The following is a 12,725-nucleotide window of genomic DNA, read 5'->3' on the forward strand; positions in this document are numbered from 1 at the left end:
TTAATATACAATGCAAAGAATAGATTAGTGGCAAGCAATAACAAATTTGTAAATATACAACACAAAAATATTAGTCAACATTAAGATTTGGTACATTTGAGTACAAAAAGCATCATTTAAACAACTTTGTTGCGTAGGTATAAAAAATAGAAATCCTCTCCTGAATAATACTTAAAGACCTTGATGGTTGGTTTGTTGTTTGCTCGATTATCATTTCATTTCCTGTAGAACCTGAGCGAAAGACGGTGGCGGCTTGAAGTTTGTGACCTCTTTGTAAATGAGTTCCTTCCACTTGTCCACTGGGAGATCCATGTCCTCGAAACTTTGATCGTACAGCGGTGAGGTGTGCTCGTCGCTGGGCTCAGAGTACTTCTCCAAGTACGGATGGGCCAAGGCTTCTTCGGCTGTGATGCGCTTCTCGGCATCCAGCTCGAGCATCTTCTCCACCAAATCGATGGCCAACGGATTAGCGTTTTCAAACACCTTCTTAAAGCTTCGTCTCTTCATGGGCGGCAGTGACAAAATGTAGTTGCGAGCACTCTCCGAGGAGATCTTCTTCATGAAGTCGTCGGGCGGCGTGCCCAGCATCTCCATGATCAGATTAAGCTGATGAATATGATCGGTGCCCGGAAAGAGAGTGCGTCGTGTTATCAGCTCTGCCATTATGCAGCCCACCGACCAGATGTCCACCGTTTGGTTGTAGTGCTGCCAGTTAAGCATGATCTCCGGGGCCCGATACCAACGTGTGGCCACATAGCCGGTCATCTCGTTCTCTGTTGGCCGCGCCAGTCCGAAATCGAGAATACGCAGCTCGCAGTCTTCGTTGACTGCAATGTTGGACGGCTTCAGGTCGCGATGAATAACACCGGCACTGTGAATATACTTGAGACCCCTGAGTATCTGGTATACCAGAAATTGTACGTGATCGTCGGACAGGTGCTGCATCCGTATAATGTTGTTTAGATCCGCATCCATCAAGTGGGTGACCAGGTATACCTGTTGAAAGCTCTCCAGCGACGTGTTCGCCGGATGAGGGTGGAATATGTCCAGCAGTCCGATCACATTGTCATGATCCATATGCTTCAGCAGTCGCAGTTCTCGATACGTACGCTTCGCATGTACGGACGACTGAAAAGGGCGTGCCAGCTTTTTTATGGCCACATGCATATTGGTTCCCCGAACCAGAGCCTTCGAGACCTGCCCATAGGCACCAGAACCCACGGGCTGCAGGTTCTGGTAGATGTCAGGGATCTCCCATTCTGTGCGGTTTATGTCCAATTTGTAGAACTTTTGAGTCTTTGACGCTGACATGGTTGCTGCTCCTATTTCTTTGGCGCTCGTTGCCGTTGCCTTGAACTATTGGCACCTATCAAAGTAGAGATATTAAAAAGCAATACGAGCAAAACAAATATGGCTGATTACGTTTATCTTCAGCGATGAAGCAGTTCCACGGGCACACTGTACGCCCAAGTGTATCAACAGGAATGCCAAGAAACGTCCGAAAGCATATTTATTTGTTCTATTACTCCACTTCGATGCGTGTTAGGGGGACGTGAATCAGAGAATGTGTCCGGCCAGCAACGAATTCCGTATGCGCTACAGCCACTCATAATGGAAACGAGAAGTTGGTTCAGGTTGCAAAGGTCTGGCCTGTGATCCATTTGAGCTACAACAAAATGAAGATCGTTTCACTTGCATATCAAAAACGGCTTTGGTAAGCTAATATGCTTTAAAGTTCAAAGTGAACCGCATTTAAATAAAAATAAATACTCATACACGGATCAGCTGTAATGTCTCAAGGTATATTACATGGAAGGTAAGATGAGGCAAAGAAAACGAGAGAGTGCCAGCCTTACCCCACATTCAATAGACCTCGCAATAGGCCCACTATAACCCCGGTTAAAATTCAAATTCAAATTAAATTAACAGATGCGGGCAAGAGCAATCAATCCGCAATAAATTTACCTGTAAATAAGTAAAAGAAATAATAGAGTGATTGTTTTGATTTTAAAAATAATATTCATATTTATTTTATGATTTTGTAAGTTGATATTAAAAGGTTTATGTTGGTAGAAACTCGGTTCAAATGGCGTAAGATACTAGAGGCAGTTTATTCAGTCGGTAGGTACCAAGCCCCTTTAATATTAATTGAATTAAACGTAATAACAGAAAAGCTTTATTTCCGGACTTAAAGCGTAGAATGAATATATAGTAAATACTTATTGATTTAAGGATTATTTTGAAAAATCCATTATTTTTTGTTGGCTCTACTTCTCTCTAGCGTCTGGCACCTCGTCAAATGCAACCGGCAGTGTCTGGGACCTTGAGGCCACCGATGTCTTCGGCGACAATGGTTCAGTCCAGAAGAGCTTCCGTCGTATATTAGCATTGTGCTTTTCCAGCCGCTTCCTGTTGCAGTACCTGATATAAATACGCCTCCGAAGGGAGCCAGGGCAATCAGGGCATTGTAGTGCCGGCACGCACTGAAAATGTAGTTGGCCTAGTCCAGATCCTTGGTAAAGACAGCGGCGGCCAGGCCGTACTCCGAGTTGTTGGCACGCTCGATGACCTCGTCGAGCATCGTGAAGCGAATCAGCTGCTGGACGGGCCCGAATATCTTCGCAATGGTCATGTTGTCCTGGACATCGGCGAACACCGTTGGCTGGACAAAGTAGCCGGGAAGGCTACCAGCTTGGCGCCCTGCTCTTCATCTGCTCTTAGTTGACCTGGACACTCTGCTCGCCGTTTAGATCGAGGGGATTGCCCACTGGTCTCTTCACGCGCTGTGCACTGCGATCCACGAATTCGTCGTAGATATTATCCTCTACAAAAGTGTGAGAGCCGGCACAGCAGCACTGACCCATGTTGAAGAAGATGCCGAAATGCCGAGACGACCGCGATCCAAAGCCAAGCTTGAATGGTTTGAAATGTTTTGCCCGATTTGCTCTCGTGCTACTCATTATTGTTGATGAATAGTCCGTCTAGAGCATCTCCGGGGTGGTCTGGGGGTGAGGAAGGGCGGGGTAGCGGGCCACGCAACATTTCCTACATATCTAAGGTTTTTTTGCAATTGAGATGGCAGTGCTTCGATAAATCACGCGACAGCTGATCGCTAGTGGGGGCAGTTCCTCAATAAGAACGCTGCATTGATTTCGATGGGAAATCAGATGTTTTCCGCGATTTGTTTTTTTTTTGCAATATTTAATTTTTTCTGAATGAAGTCATTTGGACCTACACGCGCCTGCGCACTGCTAGCCTGAACATTATCAAATACGTTAATCTAATCGTGCCATAAACATATTGGGTGACAATTCGCGCCGGCCATCAGAACTTTTAGTTTCTCGCCGAAGCCGCTCGTGTCCGTTTCGCCCAACAACAGTTGTGACCTAGAAAAAAAGTGACTGTAAGTCGGTAAATAGAAAACATGACCTTTTTAAATAGTCCGCTCTACAAAGACTTCCAAGTATTGTTATATCCCTCGACCTCAATCGTGTCCCAGCTGGGATGGGATGCAAAGTGTCATCTCGTTTTCACCACCTCCGCGCCATGAACTACGACCTTTGGAACGTGGACTTTTAAACATAAATATTCTGTTTAATCAAATCTCTGTGATAGCAGCAACGCTAACATGGAACTTAAGCTGCACACAAATATCTGTTAGCGGACGACGATTAGATTAGCTACGTGGGTTCAAAGACTGTTAATATTGGTTTGCTTTGGTGCCTTGCCGTAGGAACCGGGTACCAATATGTTCAAGGGTTGTACATATAAAAACCACCCCTGTTTACCACTCCCACTAAACTTTTTTCTGTTCTTTTACAGTCCAGTGCCACCCAAAATGACTTCCACTCTACTGCCTGGTAACATTGTCTATGGCGGACCCATAACCGAACGTGAGGCCCAGGACTACAGATCCTTGGGCCAGTTCGTGTTGGACAAATACAAGGGGTTCGGGGACCAGACGGTGCTGGTGGATGCTGTCAGTGGGGCCGAGTACACGGCCAGTTTCATGCACAAATCAATTGTCCGACTGGCCCACATACTCCAGAAGCTGGGTGTCAAGCAGAACGACGTCATCGGACTGTCTGCCGAGAACAGCGTCAATTTCGCATTGGCCATGTTTGCCGGCTTTGCTGTTGGCGCCACGGTGGCACCCCTCAATGTCACCTATTCGGACCGCGAGGTGGACCACGCCCTCAATCTATCCAAGCCAAAGATCATATTCACCTCAAAGCTGACAGTCGATCGCATCGCCAAGGTGGCCAGCAAGAATAAGTTTGTAAAGGGCATCATTTCCTTCAGCGGCAGCTCCAAGAACTTTAAGAATATCTATGCCCTCAACGAAATGATGGACGACGACAAGTACACGACAAGCCCGGAGTTCCTGTCGCCAGCGGCAAACAAAAATGAGGATGTTGCCCTGATTGTTTGCTCATCGGGGACCACAGGACTGCCCAAGGGTGTGCAGCTAACCCAAATGAATCTTCTGGCCACTCTCGACTCACAAATGTACGTTCCCATCGATGCAGCGTATATCGTATTTCTCATCACTGCTTGTCTCTCAACAGCCAGCCCACGATGATACCCATGTCAGAAATAACGCTGCTGACGGTCATTCCCTGGTTTCATGCCTTCGGCTGCCTAACACTCATCACCACCGCCTGCATGGGCGCCCGGCTTGTGTACTTGCCCAAATTCGAGGAAAACCTGTTCCTCTCTGCCATCGAGAAGTACCGCGTGATGATGGCGTTCATGGTGCCCCCACTGATGGTCTTCCTGGCCAAGCATCCGATTGTGGACAAGTACGACTTGTCGTCCCTGATGGTCTTGCTGTGCGGAGCCGCACCGCTCTCCCGCGAAACCGAGGATCAGATCAAGGAGCGCATTGGAGTGCCATTCATTCGACAGGGCTATGGCCTGAGTGAGTCCACGCTTAGTGTGCTCGTCCAGAACGATGATTTCTGCAAGCCAGGCAGCGTGGGCGTCCTCAAAGTTGGTATCTACGCCAAGGTTATTGACCCCGACACGGGCAAGCTGCTGGGAGCCAATGAGCGTGGCGAGCTCTGCTTCAAGGGTGATGGCATCATGAAGGGATACGTTGGCGATTCCAAGTCCACGCAGACGGCCATTAAGGATGGCTGGCTGCACACTGGAGACATTGGCTACTACGACGATGACTTTGAGTTCTTTATTGTAGACCGCATCAAGGAATTGATCAAGTACAAGGGCTTCCAGGTGCCCCCGGCCGAGATTGAGGCTCTGCTGCTTACCCACGAGAAGATCAAGGATGCGGCTGTGATTGGCAAGCCCGACGAAGCCGCCGGCGAGCTCCCACTGGCATTTGTGGTCAAGCAGGCCAATGTTCAGCTCACAGAGAACGATGTGATCCAGTTTGTCAACGAGCATGCCTCGCCCGCCAAGCGGCTGAGGGGTGGCGTGATCTTCGTCGATGAAATTCCAAAGAATCCGAGCGGCAAGATCCTGCGCCGTATTCTGCGCAACATGCTCAAGAAGCCAAAGTCCAAATTGTAAACGGATCAGGATCGACCCCCCACCCTGTTCAGATTGTACCAATAGTTTACTATATGTATCGTTTTATTATTGCTAAACTTTGTTTTATAAACTACCAACTGGTTGGGTTTTTTTCGCATTGTTTTCACGTATTTTGGCTCGTATTCTTTAAAAACTTAAATAAAAAAAATGAAATACGTATCTCGCGGACACAATCGCGCTTTCGCTTTACAGCGTTTACAAAGAGTCATGCCATACATTTGATGTCCGTAACTATCAACAACAAGAGTTATACATATATTGTATATCCAACAACTACACATCGTACAATACATTTCGATCTCTCAACAAACTCTTCTTTTGCCATATCCCCATATTGTTACGCGAGTATATATATATATATATATATATGTATATATATTTATGTGTATATATTTATTTGAAATATTTAGCTACTCTTCCGCTCTGGTTTTGTAAATAGTTGCTTAACATTTTGTTTGTATGCAGGGAAAGGGGAAAAAGTTCTGTTCTCTATCGAATGGGGGCTTCATTTGAGTGGTATATAAAGAGGTTTTTTATGTTTATATGTCTGTTCTGTTCGTTTCTGTTCTCTAGCATTAGTTCACTAATTATTGTGTATGAAACCTTAAAATTTAAGAGAAATGCCTTGGTTTCTATAACGGAAATACATATATCAATAGTTTGTGTAAAATCTCTAACGTTCTCCACTGATCCACGGATCCATACAGTATCCAGTATGCAGTACGTACTTATTGTTGCAGTTCTAATCGACTTGGTGCATGACATATGAACCTAAACTTAAGCCTAACTCGCTCGAATCTCTCCACACACAAAATTAGATGAATAAATTCAGTTGTTCACTTCGTTAGTTTCGTTTCTTTGGTTTTTTTTTTTGCATAAATAAAGTACGAGTGCATTCTAAAATTAGGTCTCCTGTTCTCCTACGGCTCCTTATAGTTTCCTTTTCTCTCATTTTTTGGCACAACAAATGACAACAAATTGTTGAATCTCTCTCTGATTGTCGCTTGTGAACAAACCTAAACCTCTTCCTACCGCTTTAAATGAATGTGTGTGATTAATATTGCTAAAATTGTATTTTGATCCCTGGGACCATTATAAAAGACGACAGCGACGAGGCAGGGGCCATTGCAATTTGCGTGATGACTGGTAAAATTATGTATATTATGGATACGGACCACGACTCCGACCCTGCCCTAAGGTGATAGCTCGAAGCTATGATTAGATTCTGTTGCGGATCATACAATTATCTCCATGCGGTTCGCCTTGCGCGTGACCTTTGGTGGGCCTTGTGCTAAGTCCGACATGCCGCCGTATTTGAACGAGAAGATGACAGTCTGTTGGCCAAAATTTGCTTCAAATCTGCAAGGCATTTGCATTAGCATTCAAACATTAGAAATATATTATCATCAGTCGAATCAGATCTACTTACTCTGTGCTTATGTGTATCTCTGGCGGTTTGCCTGTGGCATTTTGTATGACTAGAAACATTTTGGTCACAATTTCAATGACATGACCCGTTTGGAACACAAAATCTCCCTTTTTTCGACCAAACTCAGACTGCAAAGTAAATATTATATCATCTCTCTAATTGAGGGAGGGCATTCTGTAAAAAACTCTCACCGCCTTCACATGAAATACAGCAATGTCATCCAGGTAGGGGCTCAATGACATGCGATATATCTCCGAGGCAGGCACTCTGTACTTGATTTGCAGCGTTCGCTGGTCCAACAGCAGTAGCGATGAAGTGGATAGCACCAGCAGAATGGGTACAAACTGCGATCGTAATATAAATATTTATCTTTCAGCTCAGTTTTATAAGCTTTGTATAAGATATGCCTTGCTTACCTTGCCGCTGGAACGCGCTATCTTATTGATTATGTCCGCAAAGACCACATATTGATCGTTTGTCTCGGCGCATATCTTCTTCCACTGCTGATTGTGACGCAAACGCACATAATCGCCCACAAACGGATGCCCCACACTGCCAGGAAATAGGTTAGGAAATGTGGTTAGAGAGGATAAATCATGAGAGAGCTATTCATACCTTCGTGCGTAGGAGGCTTTACGATCCTTGAATATGATGCTGGCCGTCACCTTCTCTCGCATACGATTTCGTGCTGTCTGATCGAAGGAGTTGCGATATATGTAGCATTTCCAGCGATGATATATGGAGCGCAAGTGCCGTGAGGCATCTGCCAGGAAGCCAGGCGCTGCCGGCCACTCGGTGGACAGCGGACTCAGTGTGTTCGGTGGCAGGCGCAGCGGTATGGTCAGAAGGAACTGGCGTATCCTCCACTGGCGATAGTAGCGGGCTATCACATCGATGGCCCACTTCACCTGGCGTTTGTACTTCAGCGAACGATACTCTTCGCGTGCCTGCAAAATGCAAAATATATCAGCTATGTTTCTCAATACGTTGGGAGGATTAAAAAGTGTAAAACAGTGGAAACAAAATGGAATGCTTACAACACGGTATAAACTCCACAAGTGCCTACGACCAGTGAAGGGAATGCCAAAGCGGCACTCCTACGAAAGAACGAAAGAACATGCAGAAACAAATCAACGAAAAATTAAGAAATAAATATCATGCAGCAGCTGGAGCTGGAACACTTACTCGCCACGTGCGCCAGGCACTCGATATAACCATCTGGCTGTGTCGCATGCGCAGGTACCGCTTCCTCGCATTATACATGCGAAACATCTTCTGGATGAGCACCGCCAGCTCTCCGATACGCAGGCGTCGGAACTGCTCCAGCTCGTAGACGGTACGCGGACTCCGCACAAACACATTCTTGGTGCCGATGGTGAACTCTGCCGATGGCAGCGGCAGATTGCGTATGATCAGGGCAATGCCTTCCACCTGGCTGCCGCCATGGAAATGCGGCCATGTGAGGCTATTGAGCAGCTTGTAGCGATGAAAGAACTTAACGTGCAGCAGGTGGTAGCAATGGCCCGTGCGACAGAGATGAACCAGCGGCATCAGCGACATGTAGCGCACCTGATGCTGCACCAGAGCTAGATCGAACTGATGCGGCTGCTTGCCCTCGTTGGGCTTGATGCAGAACACATAATGGGAGCGACGATGCTTTACAATCGCCAGCAGCGTTTGCAGCTGGGTGCGTATGTTAGAGCTGAGAGTGCTGGGCTTTTTGCTCGTCTGTCTGCGCGGATTGCCCTCGGGGAAGAGGCTCTGCACCAGCGACAGTTTGCTTTGATAGCACGCAGCACTTATATACTTTGGCAGCATGTCGGAGTTTTTCTCCAGGAAGCGATGTATCGAGTAGTTAACAACGTTGGCAAAGTGCCGGATCCTGCAAGTGCAATCATTAATACATACATTCATTCATTTGATAGATGGAAATACCCACTGAAAACACATGGAATTACTGCCGCTGGTCATGAAATTTGGATGCCCGGCACAGCATTGTTGGACACGCAAAAGCAGAGCCTCATTACTGCTCAAATGGGCCTCGTTTATCAGGCTGAGGATGCCATAGCTTGGCTTGTCAATTAGCTCGCAAATGGACTCGTTGTCAAAGTAATCAATCCGCGACCACTCCAATCCCTCCCGTATGTACAGCTCTTGCTCAGAGCGCAGCAAATGGAACACAAAGTTCTGCCACATCAGAATAATTAGAACAGGAGCAAATCTCTTGGCTATTAATTTCTACTTGCCTGATGGATCTTTTCTGCACTGTAGTTGATGGCAAACTGCTCAAATGAATTGTGATCGAGCACCTCGAAGCCATAGAAGTCGAGCAGGGCCAGGTTCTTCTCGCGCTGCGTCGACTTCAGTGTCTCATTGATTTTGTTCACCAACCACGTGAACAGACGACTATAGAGAGTGCGGCAAAGTGTATTCCGATTGTTGGCCGCCTGCCGGGCATCCATTTCGGAGCCCACATCCTCCTGACTGCTGTTCGTACTGTTTGCACGCGTCAGGCAGTTGATCAACACTTGAGCCTCCAGATTAAGCAGCTGAGCGGTTTCTTGAACCTCTGCAAGGAGAAAGGGTTTTCGAAAATTATACTTTTCTATTGGATATCTGATACTCCACATCTTACCATACACATTGGACACCTGACAGCCCTCGGTGCCATCGATATTGGTCACGGGCACAAAGATAAAGTTGCCCAGCTTCAGAACCACAGCAATGACTCGAAAAATGGAGCTAGTTTCATCACAGCTAAGCCCCAGTACGTCCAGAGAACGCTAAAAATTAACAGATCGTAGAAAGGTTTATACACCTTCAAAGTCTAGGACCGAGGACTGACCTTGGTATAATGAAAGTTTAAGCGATCCTCCTCCATGGCAGTTGTGTTGCGCAGCAGCTCATACTTTTCCACATTTCGATACAGCTTGAGCGATTCTAAAAGGATTCCGATTTATTAGAAATAGGCACAAGCAAAGGTAGGGTCAATCATTTACTCAGCAACTGGAGATCAGCCCCCAATAGTAATTGGTAGAATATGTGAAAGTTTCGCTCGCCAATGATGGTGTCCGTAATGCGAGTCTGCGGAAGGGAGGGAGAGAAATATTAGCAAAAAATCTTACACTCAAATCAAAGAGTGCTTCGTGGCTAAGAGCAAACCTTTTCCAGCATATCTTTTTGGGCAAGCATGGAGATAATAACGAAATAGATCATGGATTTATATATATACTCGTATAGGGGGCTCTACTTACAGTGGGTTATGTGCACTCCCATCGGATCGCCCCTAAAATCAATTTCAATATCAAACAGTTTTCCCTGAAAGCCAGACAATCATTTAGTTTTTAAGATCACATGGTATCATTCATGGGACACCTACATATCGGCTGGAGTTGTTGTTTTTCAGCGTACAGGCATTGCCCATGGCCTCTAGAAAGACATCCGCACAGGTAACGCATTCTCGCAGTCGTTGTGTAGGCGATTTGTGGCGTCGATGCAGAGAGGAGCTGGCCGAAGGCGTAGGCGACACCGAGACGGAAACCGAGCTAGGATGCGGCGGCGGTGGTGGCGGCAACTCGCCAAGCACTTTGCTTAGCTTGTGTGCATCGTACAGCGATATACGTTGCGTGGAACCCATCAGAGAGTGCCGATCCCGATCCCGTTCTGGCTGACTCTCAGTGGAGTGCTGGCGCACCAGATTCGAGCAGCTACCGCGATTCAGATTGCTTTGGTGGGCGGTGGTGGTGGATGATAGCCGACTGTTGCTGCCGCGCAGCAGCAGCATCGGCGACTCGGTCCCGGCGCCGCATTCTTCCTTCTCTAGGCTCTGGGCGCGTATGCATTTGCTGTGGCCGCACTGGCGACAGCCGCCATACGAGAGCATGGCATACTTGGGCGATGTGTTGCTGGTTGCCCCCTTTTGGGGCGGTGTGGCAGTGGCAGTGCAGGCTTGAGTCTGCTGGTGCTTGAAGCACGACTTGGTTGGATGCAAGTGATGTGAGGAGGCGGCATGCGCTTCGATTAGTGTGCTGATGTTTTCGCTGCTCTTGTGGTGTGAGAAATCAAAGTCCACGATCTTCTCACGCATATTCCGCCTGCTCTGGCGTTCAATGCTCTCGTCACGCGTCCTCGAGCGCTGCGATGGTCCAGGGGACGGAGACTGGCGACGTGCCATGGCCGCCGCCGGAGTGTTCTCGGCCCTGTTCTTGCAAATAATAAAGTTGGCAGTGCCAGAACAGCTGCTCGAGGCTCGCCTGTGGGCGTGAACTGCCACTCCACTGGCCGAGCTGGTGGAAGATTGCTTGCGCAAGACGTTCGGAGTGTGGCAGAGCGGGCGATCCTGTATGTGAGTCAGAAAGTTGACAATCATTTTAAATGTCTCTGTTTTTCCCGCACCGCTCTCCCCCGTGAGCAGCACGCACTGGTCCTCGCTGTGATCCTTGAGGGATTGGTAGGCCAGGTTGGTGAGGCCGTAGCTGAAAGGAAACCACGGAAGAGAATGAAGCTGTGGCATGGGGCATGGATTTCAATCTGCTACTTACATGTGGGGAGGCAGCTGGAAGATGCCCTTGTCGCCATAGTTGCGGACATTATCCAGCGAGTGCTCGGATATGTGATGATATGGATTCAGAGCCACAACAGAAGTTCCAATGTAGGTCTAAAAGGGACAATTAAATACTATATAAATGGCACACAAATCATGTACACATGTATGCTTACATATATATGATCGCGCTTATAGCGCTGGTGGATGTTGTTTATAAAACTATCCTCGGACAGATTCTCGAGCAGCACCGAGTCCCAGGTGCCGATTTCCTGTTCCATTGCGACACCAAATTACAACAACGTCGTCGTGCACGGCAGCAGTAATGGCAGCAAGAGAAGCAGCAGAAAACGAGCCCAACATTTGAATACATCAACTGCAGGGGGCGTGAAAAGGCGTGAAAGAAGAAGGGTTAGTGGCTGCAACAATTGCATAATTTATCGCGAGCGTGTGCTTGCATCTGGGCAAATCCGTGTTTTGATTTTCTGATTGAATTATTGATTTTCAGTTTCTGGCTCGCGTCGAGCAACAGCCTCGCCACCGAGAACATAGAGATATCTTGGCAATTGGTGGCCCCGCACAGCTCTTGTGGATCAAATTTGAAAGTTGCACTCTCCAGCCTTCGCATTAACACAAATTGACTTTTCTTTTGCCCGAATTGTACATTTTGTTTACCTTTTCAGATATTGAGGCATTTTGCAGCAGTGTGACCGCGGATTTATCGTATCGTTAAAATAACCGTTCGACGCTCAGAAATATACCAAAATGTACCATTTCTTTTTAAAAATATACCGTAAATATATTGACGAAGTCACGATCTATATTACATATTCCTTGATTTTGATATTCCGTGGAAATTTACTATCTAGATAGATCTCTCAGCCCTCCCCACATATTTTTTTACGATTGATGAATCAATTTTCTACTAAACTGGCTTATTCTTAATACTTGCTTTTATTGGATTTTGCGTAAAAAAAGGTTTTAGCGAAAATGGGCAAATAAAAAAAATGAAAGAGGATAGTCGTTCATATGGCTCAATTTTGATATTCCGTGGAATATTACTAGCTATCTAGATCTCTCAGCCCTGCCCACATAATTTTATACGATTAATGAATCAATTTTCTACCGAAACGTATTAAAAATACCGTAAACGGTCAACCTGTTTTGTATCCTGTATGTACTAGTGGTGGCAGACAATAC

The 12,725-nt window shown here is 46.6% G+C and overlaps 3 protein-coding genes and 1 pseudogene across 8 annotated transcripts; 1 reads left to right on the top strand and 3 right to left on the bottom strand.

Annotated features, from left to right (window-relative positions):
* Positions 1-66: 66 nt before the first annotated feature.
* On the bottom strand, positions 67-1,572 carry LOC108157251 (mitogen-activated protein kinase p38a). The gene is made up of 2 exons (XM_017289227.2): positions 1,423-1,572; positions 67-1,366 (listed from the first exon to the last, which is right to left on the bottom strand). Exon 2 carries the CDS (start codon positions 1,309-1,311, stop codon positions 211-213), a length of 1,101 nt encoding a protein of 366 aa, XP_017144716.1. The 5' UTR covers positions 1,312-1,366; positions 1,423-1,572; the 3' UTR covers positions 67-210.
* A 695-nt stretch (positions 1,573-2,267) lies between these two features.
* Positions 2,268-3,116, bottom strand: LOC108156370 (annotated as a pseudogene).
* Positions 3,117-3,184: 68 nt separating this feature from the next.
* On the top strand, positions 3,185-5,663 carry LOC108156369 (4-coumarate--CoA ligase 1). 3 transcript variants are annotated; one of them, XM_017287776.2, is made up of 3 exons: positions 3,185-3,411; positions 3,823-4,509; positions 4,569-5,663. In XM_017287776.2, exons 2-3 carry the CDS (start codon positions 3,839-3,841, stop codon positions 5,530-5,532), a joined length of 1,635 nt encoding a protein of 544 aa, XP_017143265.1. In that variant the 5' UTR covers positions 3,185-3,411; positions 3,823-3,838; the 3' UTR covers positions 5,533-5,663. The 3 variants fall into 3 exon arrangements, with proteins under 3 accessions (XP_017143265.1, XP_017143264.1, XP_017143267.1); XM_017287775.2 differs by having other exon boundaries at positions 3,186-3,403; XM_017287778.2 differs by lacking the exon at positions 3,185-3,411 and adding an exon at positions 3,742-3,758.
* A 542-nt stretch (positions 5,664-6,205) lies between these two features.
* On the bottom strand, positions 6,206-12,280 carry LOC108156368 (unconventional myosin-Ia). Of its 4 annotated transcripts, XM_017287772.2 has the most exons (18): positions 12,201-12,277; positions 11,702-11,901; positions 11,524-11,639; positions 10,362-11,457; positions 10,237-10,300; positions 10,145-10,158; positions 9,982-10,066; positions 9,828-9,922; positions 9,618-9,765; positions 9,229-9,551; positions 8,922-9,169; positions 8,168-8,864; positions 8,020-8,079; positions 7,598-7,929; positions 7,399-7,534; positions 7,174-7,326; positions 6,983-7,110; positions 6,206-6,912 (listed from the first exon to the last, which is right to left on the bottom strand). In XM_017287772.2, the coding sequence occupies exons 2-18, from the start codon at positions 11,804-11,806 to the stop codon at positions 6,789-6,791; spliced, it is 3,924 nt and encodes a 1,307-aa protein (XP_017143261.1). In that variant the 5' UTR covers positions 11,807-11,901; positions 12,201-12,277; the 3' UTR covers positions 6,206-6,788. The 4 variants fall into 4 exon arrangements, with proteins under 4 accessions (XP_017143261.1, XP_017143262.1, XP_033244479.1 ...); XM_017287773.2 differs by lacking the exon at positions 8,020-8,079; XM_033388588.1 differs by lacking the exon at positions 12,201-12,277 and having other exon boundaries at positions 11,702-12,192.
* Positions 12,281-12,725: the final 445 nt, after the last annotated feature.

The sequence above is a fragment of the Drosophila miranda genome, chromosome 2 (assembly GCF_003369915.1).
Source record: "Drosophila miranda strain MSH22 chromosome 2, D.miranda_PacBio2.1, whole genome shotgun sequence".
In the NCBI taxonomy this organism is placed as follows: Eukaryota; Metazoa; Arthropoda; class Insecta; order Diptera; family Drosophilidae; genus Drosophila; species Drosophila miranda.